This window comes from Sander vitreus, chromosome 20 (assembly GCF_031162955.1).
Source record: "Sander vitreus isolate 19-12246 chromosome 20, sanVit1, whole genome shotgun sequence".
Classification (NCBI taxonomy): domain Eukaryota; kingdom Metazoa; phylum Chordata; class Actinopteri; order Perciformes; family Percidae; genus Sander; species Sander vitreus.
This window is the reverse complement of record NC_135874.1, coordinates 17,195,057-17,222,602: the sequence shown is the minus strand read 5'-3', so window position 1 is coordinate 17,222,602 and position 27,546 is coordinate 17,195,057. Positions and strand designations below refer to the sequence as shown.

The window sequence follows — 27,546 nt, the reverse complement described above, 5'->3', positions numbered from 1 at the left end:
TTTCTATTTACGCAACGCCTATGAGTCATAATTGTCTTGTTGTTTTATGTCACCTTCTTTAAGGGTACAGTAAGGGGATGGTATTACTTGACTGCAGCAACTTCTGATCTTGATCTTTGAGCAGGCATGTTTTGCTATCAGTATGTTCCATCTCCAAGAGAGAGACAGTTAAAACACACTCAAATTCCTGAGATGCATTCTTTCTCTTCTCAAACTCCTCTCTGTAATCACTCTTTCCCTGTCTCCCTCCATACAGCTGACCACTCTTCGAGGTTCTATTCTGGAGGATGCAGTGCCTTCCACCTCTAAGCATGGCACCACCCGGGGGCTGCCTATCAAGGAGGTACTGGAGTACCTTCTCCCTGAGCTGGATATGTCCTGCCTCAGACTGGCCCTCAACACACCCAAAGTCACTGAGCAGCTGATGAAACTGGATGAACAAGGGGTAGGGGGATAAAGCATGAGCAAGTGTTATTATACAGAATCAGAACTTTTTCTGGCTATGTATAAATGCTCCCCTCATTTTGTACAGAACATGAATTTGTGTTTTGTGAGTTCCTATATTGTACTCTGTTATGACATGAACTGTTAAAGAAAGATTGTGCTTCTTTGCTGTCCCCTAGCTGAGTTTTCAGGTGAAGGTGGGGGTGATGTACTGCCGAGCAGGCCAGAGCACTGAGGAGGAGATGTACAACAACGAGATAGCCGGTCCTGCCCTGGAAGAGTTCCTCCAACTGTTGGGGGAGAAGGTTTGCCTCAAGGGCTTCACCAAGTACAGAGCCCAGCTGGACACCAAAAGTAACAATCCCAACACACCTCTAGATTAAACACATACACACATGGAGCTTGTGCTTTTATTCATTAGTGACCTGTGTTGTGGTGCATCTTTTAAAGTCACCAATTGTTGTAGATAAAATGTGTCTTTTGCTGCCTAGCCCATGACCTCTGCCTTTTTATTACTAGCAGTCCTGCTGTAAGTTAGTTTCACTTTAGTTTCATATTGCACCATACTTTATATGGTCAAATATTTCCTTTCACTGGATCTAATTTTCTCCCACCAGCTTTGTCCTTTCAAAACTGTCACTTTACTTTTTTTATTCTTATCTCTCTTCTCTAGTATCATTTTCTCTCTGGTGTGTCTTCTACAAAAGTCCCTCAGTAGTACGAATGAGTGCATGTGGATAATTGCATCAATCTTTAGGGAATCTGGCTTGACTCAAACAAACATAGATTTGGTGATTGAATGACAAAGTCTATAATTTCCTGTTTATGGCCTTGTAGTCCACAAAGTACCATTGAATTATAGTCTAATTATTTAAACATTTAGACACTGCCCCTTGTTCTGGAAACTGTAATGTTAAACAGAAAGGGAAAGGGATCCACTTACACTTGAGTAAAACAGTTAATTGAGCATTGGTTTTATCCAGGCTGACATTGATCCACAGTTCACTGTTGTCTCGATGTTTTGGCTACGGTTAAATTGCATCCTATCTTGTACAGAAACCACTGAGCTCACAGAATATACATGTGAGAGAGATGGATGGCAGTAACTGTGCAATGGATCTCAACCCTGTATTGCTATTTTTCCCCTGTAGCGGATTCCACGGGTACTCACTCCCTGTACACGACTTACAAGGACTATGAGATCATGTTTCATGTGTCGACTCTGCTGCCTTACACACCCAACAACAAACAACAGGTAAAAATCGAGAGCCCAGCCGTTGTGGTATACCATTAGTTATGTATCAGGAAATTCCTTTGTTTGGAAATGGATGGAGTAAAGAAAACCTTAAAGGAAGGATGTATCATTAGATGCATTATATGACTTATGGCTCTGTAATCAGATTTGATTCTTATCCAACTTTCATTCTAATGAAACTTCTATTGTTGAGTGCCATGTCATTAAATGGAATGTATGATATGATTGGTATGGCTTTGCTTTCAGATTCAAATCCCATACTGCTCTAATTAAGACTGTGTTGTTTTCCATTGACTAGTTACTGAGGAAACGCCACATAGGGAACGACATTGTGACCATCGTGTTCCAGGAGCCTGGTGCTCACCCCTTCACCCCGAAGGCCGTTCGCTCTCACTTTCAACATGTCTTCATCATTGTACGGGTGCACGATCCCTGCTCTGACAACACATGCTACAGGTGGGTCTTGTATTTGACCAGCAGAATAATAGCTAAACCCGACATAATGAATAACCCTTTGAGCTTGGAGGTGTACAGTGAATTTGTAAGGACCACAATGGAAACAAGTCTTTTTTTCTACACACGCATACATGTTATGTGGTTTGTCAAAGAAAGGAAGGAAGGAAGAAAAAGCAGTGTTGGTGTATGTGGCATGTTTGCTGAACAAAATTTCTTCCTGAAGTACAGGTTTTTAAAAAATCTTGACAACCTACCAAAGCTTGGAAAGGTTACCAGTTTACCGTCTCAAAGAATTATGAGTATGAAACTGTGACTGACACTGACGTTAAGGTTAGCCCACCAGCTATGAATATGTATGACCGTATCGAGAGACTAAGGAGACTTATTACAATTTTAAGTAGGCCAGGCTGACCAAACCTAGTAGCAATGTTGAAATTCTGGTTTTAACTTACCATCTCAGTGCAGCACTGGACCCTTTTTATGGGACCCTTAAAAGCTCCGCACCACTTCCAGTGCTACCTGCGGTGTTGTTTTTATGCAGGTAGCTACAGTAGCATTAAGACAAAAGTACTGACTGGAAGGCATGGGATGGACATAAAAGCCTGTTGTGTGACTGTCCTGTCTCTCTGGGGTGTGTATTCTCATGTCTGCATAAGTATAAATTAGTTTGATTATGATCAAATGTAATAGATTGGCCCTACAGTAGCTGTCCTCCTCCTCTTCTCTTCCGCTGGCTGATTCTTAGCCTCGTGATGATCAGACTGCAACTCTATGGCGTTCACACTCATGCATTCCGACTCCACCACTCACACATTTTCTCTGCTCTGCATACACTGATATTACACACATAGTTGCTCCCCTTCACTCTCTTACTCCCGTTTCTCCTTTTTACCTGTTTGTCATGCTCACTTGCACACTATTACACACACACGCACACACTTTTTCCCATGCACACTCAAAGGCTCACACACTCATATAATACAACACCCCCCCCCCCCACCCCCCCTCTTTCTTTCTTTCTTTCTTTCTTTCTTTCATCTTCTTCTCTTTTCCTCCCTCCCTGCCTGTCACTTTGCCTTTGGGCAGCGTGAGCTGGAATGGTCTGAAGGAGTTAGCGCCATGCACATGAAGTGCTCTCTTCACTCAGACATGCATGTGAGCGGGGAGGATTGTTCAGATGAGTCCCTCAGAGCTCACAGAATCTATCTCAGTAGCGGACGGTTCAGGCCAGCCTTCTGTCTCTCAGTTCGCACCTACATCAAATTTGGGCTAATTTATTTAGTCTTTTTTTACAGACTTTTCTCCTCTCTGGCAAATAATTTTTTTCTGACCTATCGACCAGTGGACACCTTTATTCAGTTTGCTTTTTGCCTAAAGGGGGCATGTTTGAGTTTAAATTCTGGGAAAAGAGAAAGGGTGAAATGCTGGTTCTCCTGGTTTGCCTTATTGATGAAATGGAGAGGCGCAGGACACAGAGTCCTTGAGGACAATCTAGCTACCCCACCCAGAGAAACTCGCACACTCCCAGCCTTTGGTTTCTACTTCTATGCTGTGGATCGAGGCACCATATGTTAAGACTTCACTCCTGACTCTTTGTCACAAGTCTTTTCACGAATGCCTTTTCCTGATGGTTTGGAAAGGTTTCTGGGTTGGGACAACAGAACACAGGCTACAAAGATTTGCTCCACCTCACTGAGTAGTATGTCTTGAGTGTCGGATTGAAGCTACAGAACAGAAACGCGTTATCATCGACCCGAGGAATCTTTTGGTCACATTGATTGCAAAAAAGATTCATGGTATTGTGCAGTAAGGAAGAACATGGTTGCTTTTTGGTGACACCAGGAGGTAAGTTAAACTCTTGGTGTTTATGTTGATTTATTTATTTGTTTATTTAACAGGGACAATGTGTGGCTATTGACTGTCCTAGAATAAAGGCTGTTTTATGCTTCTGAGTCAACTCCACGCCGTCGCTCCTACGACGTCGTGACCCCTTCGGAGTTCTGCGTTGGGTTTGCTTTGCATCGCGGTGCATTTCACCGCCATAACGCTAGGGGGTGTGTGGCTTCGAAGTTCGATGTCGCCTGTGTCTGTGTCGCTCACCACTGAAACGGTACTCAGAATGGCAAACCTCATAGACTGTCATGCTAAAATATTAATCTTATGTGTTTGGCCTTTTTTTTGCTTAGATTTTGTAAAAAAAGTATCGAGAAATAGACACAGTAAAATCCATTGACCTAGTTACTCTAACCAGAAAATAAGTCGGAGGTTATTTGCGAGGTGTCTGCCAGCCAGTTTATGTTGTGTTAGCAAGCAAACTTTAAGACAACTGCCCACAAAGTACTGCTTGCAAAGTACTGAAGTGCTAATTTCAAAACGTTACTGACGTATAGACACTTTACAAACGGATAACCCCGTCATTGTAACCAAAATATGTCTGAGTTTATTTGCAAAGCTTATGTCAGTGAACTAGCATGTTGCTACTCCCCACAGTAGGCTGCTTGAAACACCGACGATCAACACACAGGACGAGTAGACCAATCACAGTCCTTGCGGTCTGCGTCGCCTCGACGCAAAGTTAAAATTTTTTGGAGGTGCACGTCGAGCTACAGCGGAGGGCTCGGAGGGAGGTTTACAGCGGTTCGCCGTCAATTCAATGCAGAAGCATAAATCAGCCTTAAGCTTAATAGCTCAATTTCATCAGCGGTCCCTGTGTAGGCAAATCCACAAAGGAGTTGCAGCATCAAATGTTATGATTCGGGTACAGAGAATATAGGCTACACCACAACCTGCAAACATTATACATTTGCAGGTTGTGTTGTGTTGTTGCATGTGGTATTTCATGCAGTGATTTGACTTTGCCACTTACTGAATACCAAGCTCTATGGATCTCACACATTTGCAAACACGCAGATTGTTACGCGCAGACATACTGGCTTGAAACCTGATTTCCCACAAAGAGATTGTTTGTTAAATGTTTTTGCCATCAGTCTGTGTCTTCGTAGCTTGTGACCATGTCAATAATGGGATGTCTTTATTAATAGAGATTAGAGCAGTAAAGAGTATGTTATGATTTGTTGAGTCATCCAGTTATTAATAGCCTGTTGTTGCCTGCTGCTGAGATTTGGATAATGCTCAGGTCTTATTGAGCCAGACCAGAGCATTAGAGGAGTAAGTGGCCCGGGGCCAGCGGGGTGCTAATCTGCTGCTTTCAACCGCTGTCTCAAAGTCACATGGGGCCATCAAGGCGGATTGCATAACTAGACCTTTGTCAAGGAAATGTAGGCTGTTTGTGCTTGCTAGCTCGAGCCGCAACACTGCTTCTCCATACCATGATGTAGCGGAGAGCTGGCTTGTCAACTGTGATTGGATGTATAGTATTTATACGCTGGGCTTAGTCAGGCATAGTTTGTAACATTTCTGCTAAAGGCTATGACTGTTATCTGTTGAATGGATTGGACTGGATGGAGACTTGTCAGGACTGTCACATTAGCTTATCTAACACCATGTCATGGACTAATGGAAAGTGAACCCTTTGGAATTAACTACATTTATGCACAATTTCTCTTATTTGTTTATATATATAAAATGTGGTCTGATCTTTAGCAAAGTCACTTTAATAATAATTGTTTTATATTGCATTTATTAAATAATCTCGATTAAAAATCCAAATAGGAAATAGTATGTGAACCCCCTTTACAAATGGCCTCTAAAAAAGCTACTACAAGTCAGATATTCTCATCAATTGTAGTTAGTGCTTATTTGTACCTTGTTCTGTACAAAACATCTTGTTCTGTACAAAAAAACATGAATTACTGACACTCATCTCTTCACAAGCTGATGTGATCCTTCCCTCATTCACAGGTGCTATTAGAGATGAAGCAAAAAGGTATTAAAAGGTGGAAGAGAATGCTTGGGTTACAGTTAAGGACCTGTCTAAATATCTAAAAGTCACTGAGGTTGCGATTTATGTCTCAGCAATAAGAAAAATATAGGGCAACAATGGTGCTGCTCATCAAAGGGCACCATAGAGGAAAGCACTGTTCTACCTTAAGATAAATTGATGATATTGTACATCTCAAATTGGCAACCCAAATGTTGTTTTATGTTACTGGGACAATGTTCTGTGAAAAGCTGAAACAAAAGACTATATTTAGTTGCATAAACACCTTACACTTTGGAGTAATAAAGCAAAACAAACTAATAGCCTAACATTATCCTTAAAGTGAAGCATGGAATAGGGATCCCCATGATTTGTAGTTGTGTTGTGGCCCCTGGGCCTGAACATTTACCAACCATTACTGCACCATTACTCATTGAGAAAACAATGCACTCACACAAATTAAAAATCATTTTTGCAAGTTTAAGTTTCAGGGTAGCTGTCAGTCATCTGATGCTTCATAGAAGTTGGGAGATGTAACACGGAAATGCCCCTAAACACAGTTAAACAGGAACTACAAAAATAACTTGGACATTATAAAATTCATCCTGGCCAATGTGGAGATGTGATCAACACATATAGGAAACACTTGGTTGTGTCACTGGTTTAACTAGTTACCAAACTCACTTTCTTTTTCCAAACTGATTTTGGCTTGTTCAAGCAAATATTTCAATGAATACACCAAAACATGTAATTGTTTTTATGTTACTATTTCAGGCAGATGTAGCTTGTCCATTATTGTGAATTTTAAGAATATCAGACCACATTTTCTGATTAAATCATGCAGAAAAAAATACACTTACTTTTTAGTGGCACTGCTGGATGGATACACTTAAAGCCTCAATTTATGCAGCCAAAGTGTGTATAAACAGGCTGCCAACTAATTGAATAATACAAGCATGTCGTCCCAAATAGTAAATTAATCCCAATTTGTTTAAAAGCACACAGTAAATTTTTATATGAACAACAATACCTACACCTGTTAAATCATTTATAGTAATCCGACTCAAGGGCAGCTATTGTGTGCAAATGGAATAGGAGCAGTGGAGGGTAACAATAGAAGAGCCTTGCCTGTAGGAATTTTAACACACTCCTTTATACTCACAAGTGAAACGGGTCAAAGGCAACTATACTTGTGGGTAAACTATGTAATGTGTCTCCACTATGCTGTTTTATCATGCTATGTTTGTCCTCCTAATGTAACTTTTACCCCCAGTTATTTGACCATCATGGAAATAAGATATGTTAACTTTTATTGTTTGTTTGTTTTTCTGTGTCATATTTTAGTTCTATGTGTTTCATGCTTTTTATATTTTATGTTATTTTATTTTGTCTTCATACATATCCAATAGTCTTCTGACTTTTTTTATTTTTGTATATTTCTACAACCATTTGTTGAATATCGTTTCATGACAGAATCAAACCAAACCATACTTTTAAAGTGCATTACTGCAAAGGCCTATACAAAGGGGTTTAAGTTATGGATTATAATGTTTGTTTATTGACATACTATAGCAGTGCCCTCAAACCCTTACCCTCTTTTTTTCCTTTCTGCAGTGTGGCTGTCACCCGTTCCCAGGACGTTCCCTCCTTTGGCCCACCAATCCCCAAGGGTGTGACCTTCCCCAAGTCCACTGTCTTCAGGGACTTTCTGTTGGGCAAAGTCATCAACGCTGAGAACGCAGCCCACAAGTCTGATAAGTTTGGTGCCATGGCAACACGCACACGGCAGGAATATCTTCGAGACTTGGCAGAGCGTCACGTGACCAGTACTCCTGTCGAACCCACTGGGAAGTTCCCCTTTATCTCTCTGGCACACAAACGACGGGAGAAGGTGCGTCCATACAGTGGGGCGGAGCTGCGGAGCCTAGGGGCCGTGACCTGGCAGGTTCATGCTGAAGATCAGGTAGCTGGTGCTGAACGCGAATGCCTGTTGGCCATTTCAAATGACTTCATCATCCTATTGGATCAGGAGGCCAAAGCGGTGGTGTTTAACTGCGCCACACGTGATGTGATTGGTTGGTCAACTGGGAGTCCTGCCTCCATGAAGATCTACTATGAGCGTGGAGAGAGTGTATCTCTGCGCTCCATCAATAACAACACAGAAGACTTTGGAGAGGTTGTCAAGAGACTGGAGGTCAGTGGGGCACCACTACTGTCTATGACGGTACATCTCATTAGCACACACCATCTGCTGTAGCTATCAGAGGTTATGCTGAGCCAAACACCGCATCTCTGAAAAACAGCTTGTAATAAACAGGCACAGTCCTTTTGGCTTTCACTATCTGAATGCACACTGCTTTTGTCATCATATTTACATTTTAGCTAGTCATCTGCAAAGCTTATCCATTATAGATAACGACTAAAACAGTAGAATAAACGTGCATTTCTAAATCAAGCACCAAGTGTCAATTAGTACAAAGGTCAGGGCCTTTTGGAGTATCCCTGTAGCCAGTGAACAGGTATGTAGGCAAAAAGTGCTTAGTAAAGTTTTTCAGTCTTATGAGTGTCTTCCACTATGATGTGTGAGGGCAGTATTCCCTCTGTCCCTTGAAAACAGTAGTACGAAGAAATAGGAACAACGTATTGTTGATGTTATAATAGCAACATAAGGGCGTAGCCTCAAATTAGACAGTCACCAAAAAGCCACAGCTGTTGTGTTGACTCTATGATTATAAGTTATGCTTAGCACAATACATAGTAATTTGGTGATATGATATTACTGAGGTTTTCAGTGTGGTGTAGGTAAGGCAGTGCTTTTTGACGGGGCATTTGGATCATTCTGCTGACAATGCAGTTCTAGTTGATAGTAAACAAAGTTAAGATTTACTGTTGCCTTCTAGCAGTACTGGCACGTGCCCTTCTTTGTAAAGCAGGGATGTGTTGTTTTTTCATGGCCTTTGTTGTGGGCATCATAACATGCATGATAACTGTATCTAACTGGAACTCTGCTCCTTTTGTGATTTGCTACTATTTTTACTATTTACTATTCTGTGTACTTACTACCATTTACTTCTCAGTTAACTTCCCACAGGTAGAGGAAGAGCGAGACAGGGTGTCTAATGGTAGTTGTAATATACCACAGTTATAATAGGAGTGTACATAATTATTTAAATTCAAGTGCTTAGTATTTATAGTATGTGACTGAAATATGTTCCTCAGCTGGGATGGGATTAGAGCTAGCTTGAAGACGGTATATTAGTTTACCTGCAAAAGACTCTGAAGGGTTTCTTTAAGAAATTGTTTTATACATTATGCATTATGTCTTCTACTCTTTCTCTGATTTGCCCCTTTGCACCTCTGCTCCCTCACTTTACTGTTTGTAGCTGTTGACCAAGGGCAGTCAGACCACAGAGATGACATTGCGCCGTAACGCCCTGGGCCAGCTGGGCTTTCATGTCAACTTTGAGGGCATTGTTGCTGAGGTGGAGCCCTATGGCTATGCTTGGCAGGCTGGGCTCAGGCAGGGCAGCCGATTGGTGGAGATTTGTAAGGTGTCGGTGGCTTCGCTGTCTCACGAGCAGATGATCGACCTGCTCAGAACCTCTGTTACTGTCAAGGTGGTCATCATCCCTCCACATGAGGACTCCACGCCACGCAGGTAGAGTAGATACACAGGAGATGATTTATAGATGCAAGAGAAACTCTGCTTAATGCAGTTGTCTGTGGCTTTTAAAGCTGTCCCATTCTGACTGTGAACATGTGCCAACAGAGGCTGCTCAGAAATCTACCACATGCCACTAGTGGATTACAAGAACCACAAGGAGGGCATGCCATATGAGTTAAAGTTCCCTTTCCGCCCCACCAACAACAACAACACCAAGTGGCCACGCACCTCATCCAGCCCTCAAACACGCGCTGCTGGCACAGGGGGAACGCTGATCAAGGCCCCGCCTTCAGACTTCAGTGACCGTAACTCTGCTGTTATTCCCAGAAGTGTGTCCAGCGACGGGCGACCCCTCAACCCCAAAAGGTCACAAAATAAATATAATGCTGTTATAAAACTTGCAGACACACTGAACAAAAAGCTGTCTGGCTGCAGTTCACAGTTGGTCTTTAATGACATACTTATGCGTCGTCACAGATATTCCCCAGGGAACGACAACTACGCTCTTGCCTGCTCTATTGTGATGGGTCGCACACTGCACAACACAAACTCCCCTTCCAGCCTCCCCTACACAGACGCCATGAGCTCCAACCAGTGGAGGCAGAAATCTATGCCTGATGGGTAAGTTCTTCTGCCCCTCACTATGGGTTACTAATGCTAAATTGGCCTGCTGCACTACCTGGCACTATGGTGACCTTCCTCATCTCCCCTCTAGGTTTAATAACAACAACTGCCGGTCCCCTGTGTCATCTGTGCGGCACATGGCAGGTGAGGGGGTCAATGGAATGAAAACGTGCTCTAGCACTGGTGTTGGATGGACCCGAACTGGGGAGGGGGACAAAACCAGTGCAGGTAAGAGGAATTCGGAACTCTGGCCTTAGTGTTAGCGATATCATTGAATAAAACATGACTTTTACTGGGCTACCACTTGTCTACAGACCTCATTACCCATATGTCCTTGCGTCCCATAGACACTGTGGTTTCCAAGGCAGTAATTCCTCGACTCCAACCGCCAGAGCAGGGCAGCCAAATGTCTCCTAACAAAAGCACTAAGGTGAGCTGGAATCAACAAGCACCATACTGTATGTCATCTCCTAGCTCCTATGTGATTGCAGGTTACGAGTTGATAAAGGAGGCCCTGGGTTAACCAGAGTGCTGCAGTTTAATCACTGGTAAAGATGTGCTTTTGAGTAAGAGCTACAACATGTGTATTCCAATCTCCACTCTTTAAATAGTGACAGTGGATTGAGCTTGCAATATCATAATATGGGGAAATATTAAATATGTACAGTAAAAAGTTTGTGGAAAAAAAAGTTTTTTAATTTGAAAATACTAATTGGACTTCTCATCTCTGAATAGCTGGATGCTCCGTATTCATCCAGCCAGTCTAGCAGCAACACACTCTCGAGCAACGCCTCCAGCTCCGCCCACAGCGATGAGAAGTGGTACGAAGTCGGCTCACGTTCAGGAGTGCGGAACGATCTCGAGCTCAACGGCTATCTTCAGGGCACCTCCACTGACAGCGGCATTGATGCCACTTCCTTCACTGCCACACAAAGCAGCACAGCTTCCTCCACTGGTGCCTTCAGGGCCAAAGACAAAATCCCATGGCAGGATGACCCAGCAGGCAGCCAGAGGGCCTCGGACTCTTCACCTCCGACGCCAGACTCTCTCGTTGCCATTGGAGGCAGTGAGATTCCAGCAAAGAGTCCATCAGCCTTTCCCCTCATTCCTGATAGTGGCTCCTACAGCCTCAGTGATGCAGCCTCCCACTCCAGGTGTGCTGCTGTTCTGTTTGACTCAGCTGTAGGCAGCTGAGGAATTTGTGGCCTTGCATCAATGTTTCATTTAACAGACAGTGATTCATTATAGTCCAGATATATCCTGTACCATCCCAGATGGAAAAGTCCAAAGCTCTCTGCGTTTTGGCATTAACAGAGGGAGAGAGGAAGAATTAAATAACTGTGTGTGTGTGTGTGTGTGTGTGTGTGTGTGTGTGTGTGTGTGTGTGTGTGTGTGTGTGTGTGTGTGTGTGTGTGTGTGTGTGTGTGTGTGTGTGCGTGTGGTTTTGCATTTGTATGTATCTCTGTCTCCTGGTATTCATGATTGAAAGGAAGTGCTTGAAGTTGCTAGAAATGCAGACTGTGAGTTCAGCACTGTTTCCCCTCTTCTAAATCCCACTTCCTTTTGAATCAACTAAAGCTTTCCTCCCTCTCCTCTTCACTCAGCCAGAAATAACTCAGCTCTACCAGACTTGTATATTGGCAGCTTTGTTTTATAGTATGTGCGGTGCACGCACATGCGCGACATGGACACAAAACTTGCTGTTTGAAAATTCAAGCTTTTATGTCAAACTACGGAGAAATGTTATTCGAAGTTGCTGGAAATAAAGTGCAAGGACACGGCGTCCTATTTTTTTTAATCCATAAAGTCATCAGTTGATCCCATCTGCAGAGAGAGAGAAATACATAGTAATGGAACAGGTTAAGATAATCTGTTTATGTTCTGTTTATATATGCAACAAGTGCTAACATATTTTGACAGTTTGAACTAGAAAGAAAGTGGCCATCTGAGGGAATTCATTCTCAGCCAAATTATAGATATTGGTGCTTCATCAATCATGCCAATTGAACCAAGGCCAAAATAAAAATTAAATAATTGAAACCCTGACAAATGAATAGTACTGTACTGCCACTTCTGCAGCCACTTAATATGCTCTGGGTGCTATGTTTTTATAATTATATGAAAATCAAAGACTGTGACACTGCTGCCTTTCTTTTTCATACATACTGTATGTCTCACCTGCCTTCATTTTTCTTCAGCACACTCAGTTCTGGCCTCTCAGGGAGTCCGATGGATCAGGGGCAAGACGAGGCAGCAGCTGCAGCCACCTCACCCACATCACCAGGGACCAAGAGTTTCTACCCTCGTCAAGGAGCGACCTCAAAGTACTTGATTGGCTGGAGGAAACCTGGGGGAACCGTCAACTCTGTGGACTTTGGAAGCACTCGCAAGTAAGATAGGAACTGTCTCCTGCAGTGCTGCATGTTGAGAAAAATTATCATTCAGTGTAGAAATGCGTCCCACTGTCAGTGATGTTGATGTTTGAGAAACTGGGGGAAAGGACTGAATGTTTTGTTATATTTTGTCTTTGAGACAGCTCACTTAATACTACTTTTCTAATTTTGGCAACACTGCCACCATGTGGTGTAGCTGTTTTTTTGTGTTTTTTTTAATTGTTTGGTTCCCAGAGAAGGGTGACTAAATATATTGTCCTTTTTTATTCATTCAAGGCAGCATATGTCTCATTGTTTGGCCCAAAGGGCGATTGCATCATTTGTGGTTGATGGCTACTGCTGTTTTCACACTGTACAGCTGCTGAACAAACCACAGTTATTCCTGGTGAAGCAATAGAGTGGTGAGAGAGTACAGTAGAGAAGTGTCTTGTCAAGTGTGTGTTAACCTCACAAAGAATGGTTGCAGCTCCTTATCATTCATTCACTGATTCCCATCCAGTCTCAGAATTTGAACTGCTGACCTTTAATCACAGACATTCTTTGTTGTTGATGTTCTTGGCCACCACCTCCATTACCTTTGCATTCTTATTTTCTATATAATGTGTGTTATTTGGATTTAAGAGGTATCTCTCTGAGTTGAATCTTGCTTTTATCTCCAGACGGCACCAGAGTGATGGTCTGCTGGGTGGTCAGCCGCAGCTCAGGGCCAATCTCCGGGGCTCCCAGTCGCCCCAGCGGCACACTGCCAAGTCCAGCTTGGAAGAGGACTTGAAGAAGCTCATCACACTTGACAGCCCTCCACCTACTACAAGTGAAGAGAAGGTACTGAGAAAGGCTGTGGCCTTACTGTTTAGACTGACTCTAGTAACATAGTACAATGATTCCTCCCCATTTTTTGATTAGGACAAATTTGCATTCGTAAAATGTTTCACTTTGTTTTACCTAAATCCTGTAATTTGTCTGTTTCCATCCCTATCTGAAGCCAATGTTTCCAGGTCCGCTAGCGACTCGTCGCTCCCTCCAGAGAACTCTGTCAGATGAAAGTATTTACAGCGGGCAGAGAGAGCCATCCTCTAGTGGACAGCGTGACACGCCTACTGACCTTCTGTTCAGCTGCTCCACCATGCCACGCTCACCCACCAATCGCCATGGACCAAGCCGGCGAGCATCACACAAATCCCTGGGTGAATGTTCAGTATTTATAGCTGATCACAGAGGAGGTGGAAGTGTGATAAATGTTGTCCTGTGAACCTTTGTTTGTAGTTAGAAAAAAGTAATGAAGTAGGATAATGTGATTTATACATAGTCTTCAGATAACAAGGTTTGTAAACTTAATCTCAAAAACAGAAAATAGACACTTCCAAAGGCTTAAAATATCACCTATAATCTCAATTTAAAGGGAGCATCGCTGTTGGTTGCAAGATTTCTCTGTTTTTCTGTCATAGGAGAACAGATACAAATGCTGTCCACTGTGGTTTACTTTGCTGTTTCTCCTTCCCTAGGAGACCTATCAGCCCCAGAGAGCTTAGAGCTGGAGCAGGAGAGGAAGAGGCAGCAGCTGCAGGACGCTGTCCTCATGCCGCTGCCTGACAGTGGGGCAGATGGCCCGCTGGACTGGGCCCACCTGGTAGATGCTGCCAAGGCCTTTGAGGGTAGGCATGTCGTGTTTTAATTTCCTCCACAAAATCATTGGAAGTGAAGGTTAATTACTGATATTACTTTTCAGTAGTAGGTGTGGCAGAAAAACCCAACTGCCATCTTTATCCTCACCAGAAGATGGCACTGTTAGTCTGTATTTGTTCTCTCTCCAAATCTAATGATATGTCTTTTAACTGTTTTTTTATTCAGAGCAGAGGCTGGTCTTCCTAGCAGCCCAAGAGGAGAGCTCTGTGGCTGAGAGCACAGCAGCCACCAGTCCCCAGCAGGCTGAGCCTCAGGCAGCCCCACTGAGACAGCCCTCACCTGGGTAAGAGGCCTTACTGTAGGTCATGGCGTGGGGCCAGTGTTTGCTTTAATCCACTGGTGTCCAGCACTGTGCCATGAAACACCCTGCAGATTTCACTCCAATAAAACATTACTGCAGCTGGTATCACTAATTAGCCCTCCGCTCTGGTTGACTGCATGCTAAACGGTAAAACCGCTTGGAAAAAGGCAACTTTTGACTGATGCACAGCTTTAACCACTGCTTCACTCTGTTTCACTGTTCATTCCAGCTAATGTCCTGGTTGTCCTTTTTCACAGAGAGATTCCGGCCTGCCTGATGGGGAAGGTCAGCCAGCTAGAGTCAATGGTGAAGGCACTACAGGAGGACTTGAAGAAGGCGAGTCATCTTTCAATAAGAGTGAGATCTCTTAAAAGAAAACAAACACACAGACTTAGACTGACAATGTGAAATATTTAATTTGTTAATTGTTGTCAAAAAATCATTTAAATGGGGCTTTAACATCCAGTAAGTATCATGCAGCTATTAGGCTATAGACAACTGTACTCAAGATCAAAGACTAAATTACATTTCGTTTTCATAGCTTGTTTTGTCATTTCTTATAATGGTGTTTTCCAGTGAAGGTTTTCTGTAAAAAAGCTGTATGGAACTGGGAAGCTTTGAATAACTGGAATCATGTTCTTGCAAATTTGAACTATTAAGCCCTATTGATGAAATGAAATCACATTAAAAGGGAAACCAGCAAGTTGTTGAACCTCAAACCTAAGATCACATTGCTCACACATGTCTTTGTCGCCACCAGGAGAAGGATGCCAAGGCATCACTGCAGGCTCAGATCCAGAGCCTGCGAGAGGACAACCAGCGTCTCCTGGAGGAGTCCTACAGCGCCTCAGCCAAGCTCAAGAAGTTCACAGAGTGGGTCTTTAACACCATCGACATGAACTGATGCACATAGATGTAGTCTGCTCTACATTAGGAGTTTGATCATTACTCAAGCTGATCTGAAACTTGGTTGTTCAGTGCTGCACACACAACAAACTCACAACATGAACTGTGTGCCAACATGAATTTACATGTCATCCGTCTTTAGCCTTGCGGATCTGTGGTATAATCACCACGAAAGATTTTTGGGAAAGAACAGGGGAATAGAAGAACTGTGCGTCAGTTTTAAACAGCATGCACTCCTTTCCTTAGAATTTCAGAAATATGATGCTTTGTTTCCGATCTAATAGATTGTTGGTATCCTTGCATGTCAGAGACAGCAAGATGTTGAAACTAACCTAAAGGGATTTAAAGTTACTGTCCCTATTTAGCTCCCCAGCTAACCTAATTACAAGCGAACAGATTTCCAATTAAAAAGCTCCAACACAATTTTAAATGTGTTCCTGCAAGAGTTTGTTCCACATTCCTCTGCTAGAGGTTTACACTTTCTAAGAATTAAGCGTGTTGTAAATTACTTGCTGTTCAATTTGACCAATTTAGTGATATGACTGATTATTTTTTTATTACTAACCAAAAGAAAAGAACTATATGAGATGATGGGAGATGTCGGCCCCCATAAGAAACTATGCTTTTTCGGTAGCAGTGTGGGTAGGTAGACACAGACAGACAGACAGACAGACAGACCCTCTGCATAGCACATATCTGTAAACACTGTAAGGTCAAGTCTGTAATGCCTGTGTTATATCAAATGTTTAACTTCTAGAGGGTTAAAAGCAAGTACAAGTTGCACAGGACTACTGGTCAACTGATGAAAAGAATATATTGTAAAATCACACAACAATATGGGTTCCATAAAGAGAGAGAGAGTGACAGTTCAGTGTCACTTATTCAGATTATTGTAAATATATTTGACGTTAACATTTATTTTCTCACCTCTGCCCTTGATATGACGTGTGAAGAGTATTTATGACAAAGATGATGGCCAAGAAAAGAAAAACAGCCATATACGGTTAGAGATCTGCATGTACTTATGATGGTCAGTCTCCTATAATATATAAAATATATATACTTTAACTCCAAACTGAGTTTAACAGAAAAAGCTAACTTTTGATCCAAAATACTAATTCTTACATTTTTTGAAAGTCCTTATGCAGTGGATTGATTGACAGTGCCACCTAGTGTTGACAACATGCCCTTCGTTCATAGCATGCTAAAAGGCCTCAATCTGATCCTCAATTCTCTCAATAGATTAAATCGGTACTGCTCAATATGATTACATCGTAAGATATTGTGTAAATCCTGAAATTCCAGCTACAGAGTTCTCTGTAGTGTGTAAATCTGCTTGTAAGCCCGACCTCAATTTGGTCTGTAGTAGACCAAACAAAGACCTTATTTAAGCCTTATAACTGTTTCCTTTTGTATTCAGATACTGTGCAACTGTATATAAGGAGAATTTGATATGCATCAGAATTTGCACCTTCATTCTTTTTTTTATTGATTCTTTTTTATGTATTTCTGCTTTACTGGCTAGGATATAGTGGAGAGTGAAAGGAACAATATGGAAGATAAACAGGGGAGGCATAAGACAGGAAAAAGGCCATGAGCCGGACTCAGATGAATGAATCCCAGGCCCCTAGCACAGCAGATCACCCCTGCACCTTCATTCTTAACATGTGTGACAGCATGTGATTCTGTTTCCATTGAGCTGTGATGTGTAAAAATGTTTATATCTATTAAAAATATTTTGTTGAATTACACCTTGTCTCACATTGTGGTCTTTTAGCGTAGCATATAATGTGATTTAGACAACATTAGTATCAATATACAGGTTTCCTAAAAACAGGAAAAGTCATTTAACTGCTAGGGCCATCTGAGGTGGCTTCCAGAGTAAATGGATACGCGTCAGTGACCTGGCAGGAGGTGGTTGCCTGCTGTTGTATTGTGACTAACAGAGAGCTGCTGTTTTTTTACTTAGGCATGATTACACAAGGCTGTTGCCTTGACACTGATGGGCCTCGATCAGACAGAGTGATGGATGAGGATAGGGCTGCAACTAACAATTATTTTCATTGTTGATTAATATGTTGATTATTTTCTCGATTAATCGATTAGATGTTTGGTCAAATGATGAAAAATGTTGATCAGTGTTTTTCCAAAGCCCGTCCTCAAATGTCTTTCTTTGTCCACAAATCAAAGATTATGCAGTTTACTGTCACAGAGGAGTGAAGAAACTACCGAAAATATTCACATTTAAGAAGCTGCGACCAGAGAATTTTACTTTTTTCATAAAAAATGACAAACTGATTAATCGGTTATCAAAATAATTGGCGATTAATTTAAAAGTTGACAACTAATCGATTAATCATTCATCTTTGCAGCCCTAGATGAGGATAACCTGAGAGACACCAATATGAAGACATGGACGCTTATGGATCCCATAAATGACTGGAGTGTGATGTCTTGCAGAGTCATGGCTATACTGCTGCAAAGCTGTTTCTAGACATTTAGTTAATTAGTTTAAAGGATAGGTTTTTTAGTCTGTCTCTTAAAATACGGTAATACTCACATGACCATGTAGCCTACATTGATAGAGGTGTTTCTGATGTGATTCCACTGGAAGAGATATAGCACAATTCTGCAGTCACAGTTCTTCGCAAAACTGTGTTAAGGTGAAGCTAATATGAGGCTTCAGAGTAAGATTAATCGAGTAATAGTTTGGAGTATTTTCAGTACGAACTCCCCCTCTGTTTCCACAGTGTTTCCTTAATGAGCTGCATTGGAGGGAGAGTTAATAAGTAACGTTAGCGTGTCAGACATTCTAGCAGCTGTGTGAGGCTGTACTTTGAGCTACAAGGTAACGTCAACATGCTTACAGTGACAATGCTAACATAAGATATTTTATTGTAACAGATAACGTTAGTGTTTGGTTTTACTAGGTTAGCCATCTTAGTTTAGCATGTTATTATGCTAACTTTTGCTTGTAAGCACTAAACAAGGTTGTGATGAGCTGTTAGAATAAACTATGGTTTTACATTTTGAATTGAATGGCTAATTATGTATCCTAGGGGCCTGGAATATAAATATAATTATGTAGCAAGTTTTATGGCAATCATCCAACAGTTAATGAGATTATTCAGCTGACCGACCAGCATTGCTAACGTTATCCCTAGAGTCATGCAGCATGGTTAAAAAGAGGGAATTTCTAGACTATCTCTACCAACATGTTTTGTCTAACTCGGACTCATAGAAACATGTAAAAGTAGACTGCTCAACGCAACTTTATTCATATAATATTAGCATATTTATCACAAACATGTACCCCAAAGTGCTTCACATAGCAAATTGAAACAACACAAATTAAAATACATATTTTTTGCAAGACTAAAGTTTACAATAAAACAACATGTTTAACATCAATAAATACATAGCATTACTCCAATTTAAAACCCAGATTAAAAATGTCCTTTTTACCAACAAAAGAAATACCAAGAGAGATTGCCATTCTAATATTTTTGCCATCTGGCACAGAACGAGGACTCCGGACAGTCTTCCATCTCCTAAATTACATTGAAAATCATCAGGTGAGGATTTCTGCACGGTCAGTATGGACATAAGAAACAATTACAATGACCAATATCCTTTTCAACATACATACTGTATAGGCATGTGGATATTGTTGTAAGACATACTTGAACAATTGTGAACCTATCTTTTAAATAAGTTCTTTCTACAATGAATGTCTCCATATGTCATGTGTGTGGCCAGTAGTGTTGCTCTCTGGCAGTGGTGTGGCTGTGAACGGTCTGCTCAATAATTTAGCATTAATGCAGATTATAACTGGGCTGGCCCCCTTAAAGCAGATTAGAGAACTCCCTGTCTGTCTGTCTGTCTGTCTGTCTGCCTGCCTGCCTGCCTGTCTGTTACCTTGTTAATGATGGCACTCCATAATGCCAGAGCAGCTCATGGGACAGGAAGATATGCTGATTGCAGGTCACTGCAGTGTGGTTCATGTGTGTGGCTAATTGTAATCAGGGGGGATGGGTGATATGTCATATTGCTATATGGTTAGCGCTGTGGAGATAGGAAACTACTAATATGGTAGACATACAGAGAAGTATACATGTAGTTGTGATAGCAGAGCTCTATTTTTATGGGGGATGTAATATACTTGGAGTGGGAATCAACAGAGGCCTCACGATACGATATCATCACGATACGATATCACAATACTTATGTCACAATAAGATATTAGTGCGATTTTAAACATATTGCAATGTTCCGCGATATATTGCAATGTATTACCTTTTTTCCAACTTCAAATATTTCCCAATTTCAAATGATGTCCCCAAAAGGAAACTTTGTCAACATCTGTTTTATCTAAAAAGATAAATTTCTCTGTTTGTTTATCTCACTTCAATTTGATTGCTGCAAAATGGGCACAAACTGACCAACACGTATGGGGTGATGGCGCAGTGGATATGACACCTACCTTTGGTGTGGGTAGGGTTCAATTCCCACTGCGATACATCAACCAATGTGTCCCTGAGCAAGACACTTAACCCCTAGTTGCTCCAGAGGCGTGCGACCTCTGACATATATAGCAATTGTAAGTCGCTTTGGATAAAAGTGTCAGCTAAATGACATGTAATGTAATGTAATAATAACAGATCAATACTTGGTGGTATTGATACAGTATTGCCACGGAAAATATCGCGATACTATGCTGTATCGATTTTTTTCCCCCCACTCCTAAAATATACCTGCTCCTTTCCTGCTGAAACGTATTAGAGAAATGTGTGGTGTAAGCACAGTGGGCCGACGAATGGTTTCACACTTTAATAGACATGCGGGTGTGTGACCTCAGTTTCCCTTGGTTACCACATTTACTAAGAACAGCAGTTTTGAGTTCATTTTCCTAACTTCTTCTGCTTTGGACTGAAGGAAATTGGTCTTTTCTTCTGTTTAGCTTGATAAAAATCTGTTCATTCGGTCTTTTCTTTCTGTGTAAGGAATATTCGAAACACCTCAAATATTTTCAAAAAGAATGAAGAGGGAGCTTAAGAGAGCCTTTGCTTAGATAACAGCACACTGCTAAAAGAGAGAAGAACACATGGTGGAGAATAGCAAGCAAGATAGTTCTCTGATAACTGGTGAACTGGTTCTGTCAACACAAACATCTGTATGTGTGTTTCTGTGTGTGTGTTCACTCTGCATGCATGCATTCACAAATTGGCCATGCCATTTATTTCTGGAGTATCTTCCTCGGGGGCTTTTGGGATCTCATTTATTGCAGGGAAAAAAGGTTCATTCGTTCGGGTTTGCCATTTAAGCTTGACTGATTCCAGAGTTTCCAAGAAGACAGAGGGAAGGAGGAGAACATAGACATGCAAAAGGGGCAACGCTGGAGACCGAAATAGAGATTCTGTTTGCCATCCTCAGTAACAAAAATGGAATTTATAGTAATGTGAGGATATAAAAACATTCAGAAATACAAATATAAGTTGTGTAAATGTGTCTAACTTGGGATCATGGCCTGCTTAAGAATACGCCTCACACACATAAGCTTTGAATGGAAATTGAAAAGCGTTATCTCTGAGGTGGCTTGCTTCAAAGAGTCTGGAATATATATTTATAGCCTGCATGTGTGTGTGCTCAGTAACAGTTTCTTGTTTTTATATTAGCATTTCAATATCCTCCTAATGAAATGTTTCTTATTTTCAGCATCAGTGGGCGCTGCTGCAGTGTGCATCTCCCTGTCCTCCTTTCCTCTACACTGTGTATCCAGTGTGCGTGCTCTCTCTCTCTCTCTCTCTCTCTCTCTCTCTCTCTCTCTCTCTCTCTCACACACACACACACACACACATACACCGTCTGGCTTTCCCCTCCCTCTCTTTTCCCCTTCATATTCTGTAATTCCTTTATGCCTCCCCCTTTTCCAACTTGATCTGCCTCTCTGTTGCATCAGCAGCATCTCCCAACATCTCTCTGTCTCTCTCTGTCTCTCTCTCTCACACACACACAAACTTGCTTCGAGCACATGCAGACATAGGGAGAGGGGGGATGAACGAGGTGTACACATGTGAGGATTTCCTAAACTGCTGGGGCAAGGCAGGACTGGTGAAGAGAGAAGCAGAGGAGGAGGAATAGAGGAATACTGCAGTGACCAGACAGCTTCTCTCTCTCTCACTCTCTTTCTCGCTGCTTCACTGCTTTCATCACCCTGTCTTCTTCATCCCCTTCTCTCCCCCTCTGCCAATTATACCATGAACCTGCCTGCTGCTTGTTGCTAAGGGGGAGCCAACCAGGGGAGCAGAGTGGACCAGGCATTATTTTGTTTCTAAGGTAATGAATGCTTCATTAATGGCAACTATCAGGTGTCACGGATGTTGCATTGCACTAGGCTGCTCGCCTGCTGAGATTGAACACAGCTTTGAGACTCACAATCACAATATGGCTCTGCGTGTATCTGGAGCATGTTTTTGTTCTGTGTGTGAACTCGCTGGCAGTGTGTTTCAGTTGACGGGGCGTCTATTGGCTTGTTTATTTGAGCTACTGCAGGGGGTTCTGCCCTGTGAATATGTGTTTGTGTGCGGTGTCCTTTTGTGTTTGTCTCCTCATAAATTGGTGTTTGCTCGGATGTGAGGTTGTGCATGTGTAGAGATGCACACATGCATTGTACATGATGGCATGTTGGTGCTCTCTGGCTGTCTTTTAGCAACTGTCCATATTGCATCCATTTCACTTTGACACAAGCTTTCAATTAACATCTTGGACATGCCTCTCTGTGGAGTTTGATTTGCATGCTTGAGCAGCTCAATTGGGAGGAAGTTCTCTAGAATTACAGCTTACTGTCCACAAGGGACCTATTGGCTCGCTATTGTTTTTTTTAAGCAGGTGATATGCAATCCATAGTGCCTGCCATTCAATACGGCCCTTGAGGCGGATGCAAAGATTAGCTGTCTAATATGCTCAGCCTCTAAAAAGAGCACAGACGTGTTAGCCAATGGGGAGTGCTGTACTCCGCACTTCTGGTGGCAATAACAAACAGTAAGGCGAGAGCGGATGATTACTTATTCACTCATGCACATCACCATGCTCTGTGGTGTAATAGATTAAAGTGTTCAACTATGGTGACAAAGCCACCGTACATGTCTGCTGTTGTGCAAGCCAGTGGTATGCTGAATTTGAACTATTTCAATTTTCCCCTCTCTCCGCCAGAGCCATTATCTGCAGTTGTTCAGACTTGTAACATTGCACGGCTACAATTACATAATTCAACTACTCCAAATCCCTTGCTAGCAGCTGGCCCTTGGCAAGATGCAGTGTTACTAATTTAGTTAACGTATGAAGGTTTCATATTGTGCCCGCTCATGTGTGCCTGTCATGAAGTGCTTTCTTTATCCTCTGTGCTTTCTCCCATCAATAGCTCATCATAGTTCTTTTTTAAAACACAAATACAGTGAATAGTGAGCTGTGTGTGTGATTATTTTTTCTCCTGGCAGCTTTATTCTCTCACACTTTGTGATTTTAGAAGTACCAGAAATTATGAATGCGTCAAACTGTGTAATCCACCCCCTCACCCCTCGTTCCTCAGCATGATTAAAGGACTAATAAATGGTTTAACCCATTTAAGGCACACAGAAGCCTTCAATGCCAAAGGGTAGAGGAGGCTGAGGGGGCTCGTTGAAGCCCAATCGTTTGAGTAGTTTATGGAAATCCTTAGTTAAGCAGAATGAATTCTCCTGAAAGATTAAGGGAGGGATGGAGGGAGGAAGGGAGGGAGGGAGACAGCCACGAGAAAGTGATGGGGACTGTGTAGGGGTTGTAAATAAATCCCTTAACAGCAGCTCTCAGCATGAAGCCTGGGGGGGAGAGTGCAGGCAGATCAGAGGTAACCATTATGATTACAGGCAGCTAATGGAGTCAATACTTACTAACGCTTAGCATAAAAACAACAAAAAACTTAGTGGCACACATCAACCACAGTTAAACTAACAGCATCACCTCAGCGAGGGTTCATTCATTATGAACATCAGTTTTTATGTGAAGAAAGATGACTCATCTCCTCACAGCCACATTGACTAGGTGTTGTAGGCACACATCTGTGCTGTATACATAATTATTATTGCCATCCTGACTCCCCTGAGCTGATACACTGTACCGCAGTGGTTACCAACCTGTGTTCATTAGGGCCCGAGCATTGACAGTCGGTCAGTGAAGGCCCTATTGAAATCGATAGGATTATTATTATTATTATTAATCTCTTGAATGAATCACATTTTTGAGGGGCTAAAGGTTCATGAAAATGTGTGAAAATTTGCACACGCATAAGAACCAGTGAACATTTTTGTATTTTATGGGTCCTTCTTGGGTGTAACAAAATTACTCAATAGCGCCCCCTACAAAAGTTCAAAGAAGTAGCACCTGCAGTACATTTGACCTAGATGTATGAAATTTGGTAGGCATATTTATCATGGCCAGACCTCCTGGAGCCATCCTTTTCACCCAACAGGAAGTCAGCCATATTTAATTTACTGTGCATTTTTAACAATTGGAGGCTTTTTGTTGATTTTATTTTATTTGTAATTGGATGTTATTTGACACTATTACATAAAGTGGACACTGTTGCAATAATGTTTTTATCCAAATAGACTGTCAATGTGGTCAAGTTTGCATTTAAACTACCACTATATGGAGTGGCATGTTTCAACCATTTATCCAGTTAAGCTTAGCTATTTAAAGTAGAATAAATATATCCATACTTTTATCTATATTTCCACTGTGTATCTATTACTTTAACCATTTATTACTTTTACTAACTGTTTAGACCTCTGCTCATGCTAACACATGTTCACTCTCAATTCACTCAAGTGTTTGGAGATTACAGCTAACTTAAAATGTGGATATATTTTCTTTTGCTAAAAAAATCATAAAAATGATATGAGCAACTCTACTATCTTTCATGGTAACTGCAGAAGTGCCCCACAAGTACGCCTGTTTGAAAATCACTGCTGTATTGTACTGTATGCTCGAGATTTGACTTTGCAGCTTAGTTAATAGTCTGCTTACATCAGCCTACCTGAGCTCTCTTATCTGTCCCTACTGCGACAGGCGTCTCCTTTCCGAGACAGCAGCACCCATTTTGGCAGCTGAATGTCATGACGATAAATGCTGGAGGAATTTTGGTTACATTTTGGAAATAGAAATTCCGACTGATGTTTATCGTTAGTCAGAATATTGTGTTCTTCCATCGTCCAGGGGACGCTGGGTGCTGTATTCATGTTTTCATCTGTTTCTTCGACAGGACGGAGTGAAAATGGCGGAGGGGTCCAGAGACCAGGGAGGTGTGGGCACCACTGATCCAGAGGAGGACTCCCCCAACATGATCGTCTACAGAAAAGTAAGGCTTACTCTATGTGTGTGTGCTACATGTCTGGCCTATATGAAGGGAGAATAATTCGCTGCAGGCAATGACCCATAGACAGGCTCCTGACAGCCCACTGGTCCGTATTAGTGTGTACCGACCACACGCAGTTGTCAGGATGCCATCCTGAAACGAGCTCTCTTAGTCCTTCAGGACCTTCTTCTTCTAGTCTGGCAAACTTCAGCTCTCCAATGTTTTAATAAGCTCTCAATCCCATCGGTGAGGGTTTGGGCAGTGAAAGGTCCTTTTAGTGTCAAGGGTAATTACCTCGTGCTCATGGTGCCTCACTTTCAATAGCTGCAGTTTGATTGGAAAGGGTGAGCAGTATTGGTGGCTAATTACGTGGATGTTCGGCTGAGAGGAAGTAGCTGGTTTTTGAGGGCCGAGATTGGGAACGCCCAATGAAGGGATGGTTATTCCTCCTCAACTGACGAATAGCTCATTATTTCTCTGCCAGTACTCTGACAGCCCACTTAAAAAAAAAAGCTTCTTATGATCAGACTTAAACCACGGGATCCACCACTGCCCCCTGAGCCTGCTGTCTTGATTGTTCTATGAGCAGGCCTGTCCCACTGTCCCAAATCTATTGTTTCATACTGCTCCTAATGATTTTTTGTTTATATAGAGGTAAACAGATTAGTGAAGGAATGGGCAAGACAGGATGTGAAATAATTGCTGCTGCTGTGTCAGTGGTAAAATGTCTCTTTTAGGCGTGTTGTTAACTTTGTGTCACTGTGGAGTTTCGGGCTTGGGGACAGTTTGAAGAATTACCTGCACACCTCAATTTTTGTAATAAACACCTTCAGTCTGCAGCTGTAATGAACACCTTCTCTACTTCTAATAACGATGCTACTGAGAATGTGTGCTTCGACAGAGTGTCACACATCAGCAGTTGGCAATATAAAAGATAATGGAAGTGCATTGCCAGCAAAAAACAATCACTTTTCTATTGTGAAGACCTGTTAGGTAGCAGTGAGCATTTTCAGTGAAGTATCTGCTAGGAATCCAGCTATGATATTCAATAATCAAATAAGAATTATCACCGTTGTAAGACAAAAGCCCAGATTTCATAACAGGCGTCACATTTCTGTCAAAAATATTTGTGTACTGCATGTGTGTCTGTTTTGTGTGCATATTGCATATTGTACATTGCACATAGTTTTGTCATTATCCTCCATTGTAGTCTAAGAAGCTGTCGCTCTGCAGAGAGAATATACTGTAGTTGCATGTAAAACTGGGTATCTTAATATATTTCACGGCAGAACTTCATTATGTAACACTACACATGCCTGGAGGCAACACATTTAAAATGCTAGACTTTGCTTGTCAGGATGCTGCCTGAGGAGATATCCATCATTTCATGTTTTAGTCATACCCAGTGACAAAAGACAGATGACTCTGAGAGTGACAGGATGTTTTCCGCCCCTTCCTGCTTTGAAAATGTGAATGTTTTTTTTGTGATCAAATGTTTATTGTATTTTTAGGCACAACATATACATTGTATATGGATGAATGCAATGACCAAACAAGCAGAAACAGCAATAAAAAATAAAAAATGGGGTAGGGGTGGCTGCTGAGGTTAAAGTATTTAAATCTATAGATTATCAAGGGGGGCTATGATAGCCGTCCATGCCTTTATTGTCTTAGAGCATGCTCTATTTATCTTAGCTGTTGTATATTCCAAATTTGCTATTGTACTAAAGGCCAGAAACCAGTAAGACTGCAAAGAGAGACTCGGTGTGTACCACATTTGTAAAATTGTACTTTTTTGCAGCTGTAAAGCCTGCAAACAACAAGCTACGTTGATTAAGAGTAAGGGATGTATTGTCATTTAGAAGACAGAGAGATGGATTTGACAACACATTTCCCAAAAAAATAATAAAAGGAGCAATACGAGGGCCATCCCAAAACATATGTAAAAATGCAATTTTCAACTTGAAGCTTTTATGGAAGAAAGCTGAGGATGCAAAGTAACATGGTTAAGCAAAAGCATTTTTCACATACAAAGAAATAATAATTTTAAGACCCAATATTTGTCTTAGTATTAGTGCTGTCAGTTAAACGCGTTATTAACGGCGTTAACGCAAACCCATTTTAACGGCTTACATTTTGTTATCGTGAGATTAACGTTCTTTTTGGCCTAGCAAACTTTGTAGTTTTTTTCACATGCTGTTGCAACAACTAGTAATGTTAGAAAAACTACAACACCACACTGGATCTAGCTAGACCGGAAACAAAACAACAGGCACGCCGCACACACTTGTTTGGGCTTGCGAGCCGGCCAAAGAGTAGTAGGCTAACGTTACGTTTTGAGTGGATGGCGAGTGCGAGACGCCGAAATGGATGCCAATAAGATTCTGAATGGAAAGTTTACTTTGAAAAAGTTGCCAAATGGTTCCATTGACAAGACCAAAGTGATCTGTGTGTTTTGTCGTTGTGAACTGAGCTATCATCACAGCACGTCCAGTCTGAAATACCACTTGATGGCCAAGCACACGGCTGATGCCAATTCTCCGCCCCCT

General features: G+C 41.8%; 2 protein-coding genes across 13 annotated transcripts in view; both read left to right on the top strand.

Moving 5' to 3' along the window:
• The window catches only part of LOC144534780 (signal-induced proliferation-associated 1-like protein 1), a 40,393-nt gene extending 21,973 nt beyond the window's left edge, over positions 1-18,420 (top strand). For 3 of the 7 annotated variants that reach the window (XM_078276795.1, XM_078276796.1, XM_078276797.1), the window contains 18 exons: positions 257-445; positions 624-798; positions 1,596-1,699; positions 1,998-2,155; positions 7,650-8,229; positions 9,419-9,693; positions 9,805-10,065; positions 10,177-10,320; positions 10,415-10,551; positions 10,671-10,753; positions 11,059-11,477; positions 12,522-12,713; positions 13,376-13,538; positions 13,699-13,900; positions 14,219-14,368; positions 14,565-14,682; positions 14,958-15,057; positions 15,461-17,357. In XM_078276795.1, coding sequence (XP_078132921.1) covers positions 257-445; positions 624-798; positions 1,596-1,699; positions 1,998-2,155; positions 7,650-8,229; positions 9,419-9,693; positions 9,805-10,065; positions 10,177-10,320; positions 10,415-10,551; positions 10,671-10,753; positions 11,059-11,477; positions 12,522-12,713; positions 13,376-13,538; positions 13,699-13,900; positions 14,219-14,368; positions 14,565-14,682; positions 14,958-15,057; positions 15,461-15,604 — 3,594 coding nt within the window. In that variant the 3' untranslated portion in view covers positions 15,605-17,357. Of the gene's footprint in view, positions 1-256; positions 446-623; positions 799-1,595; positions 1,700-1,997; positions 2,156-7,649; positions 8,230-9,418; positions 9,694-9,804; positions 10,066-10,176; positions 10,321-10,414; positions 10,552-10,670; positions 10,754-11,058; positions 11,478-12,521; positions 12,714-13,375; positions 13,539-13,698; positions 13,901-14,218; positions 14,369-14,564; positions 14,683-14,957; positions 15,058-15,460; positions 17,358-17,978 lie in introns of those variants that run through there. The other 4 variants (XM_078276799.1, XM_078276800.1, XM_078276798.1 and 1 more) reach the window with 4 other exon arrangements.
• A 6,496-nt stretch (positions 18,421-24,916) lies between these two features.
• The window catches only part of LOC144535639 (regulator of G-protein signaling 6-like), a 40,439-nt gene continuing 37,809 nt past the window's right edge, over positions 24,917-27,546 (top strand). For all 6 annotated transcript variants that reach the window (XM_078278182.1, XM_078278181.1, XM_078278180.1 and 3 more), the window contains exon 1: positions 24,917-25,000. In XM_078278182.1, the coding sequence (XP_078134308.1) occupies positions 24,917-25,000 (84 nt within the window). The remainder of the gene's footprint in view (positions 25,001-27,546) is intronic.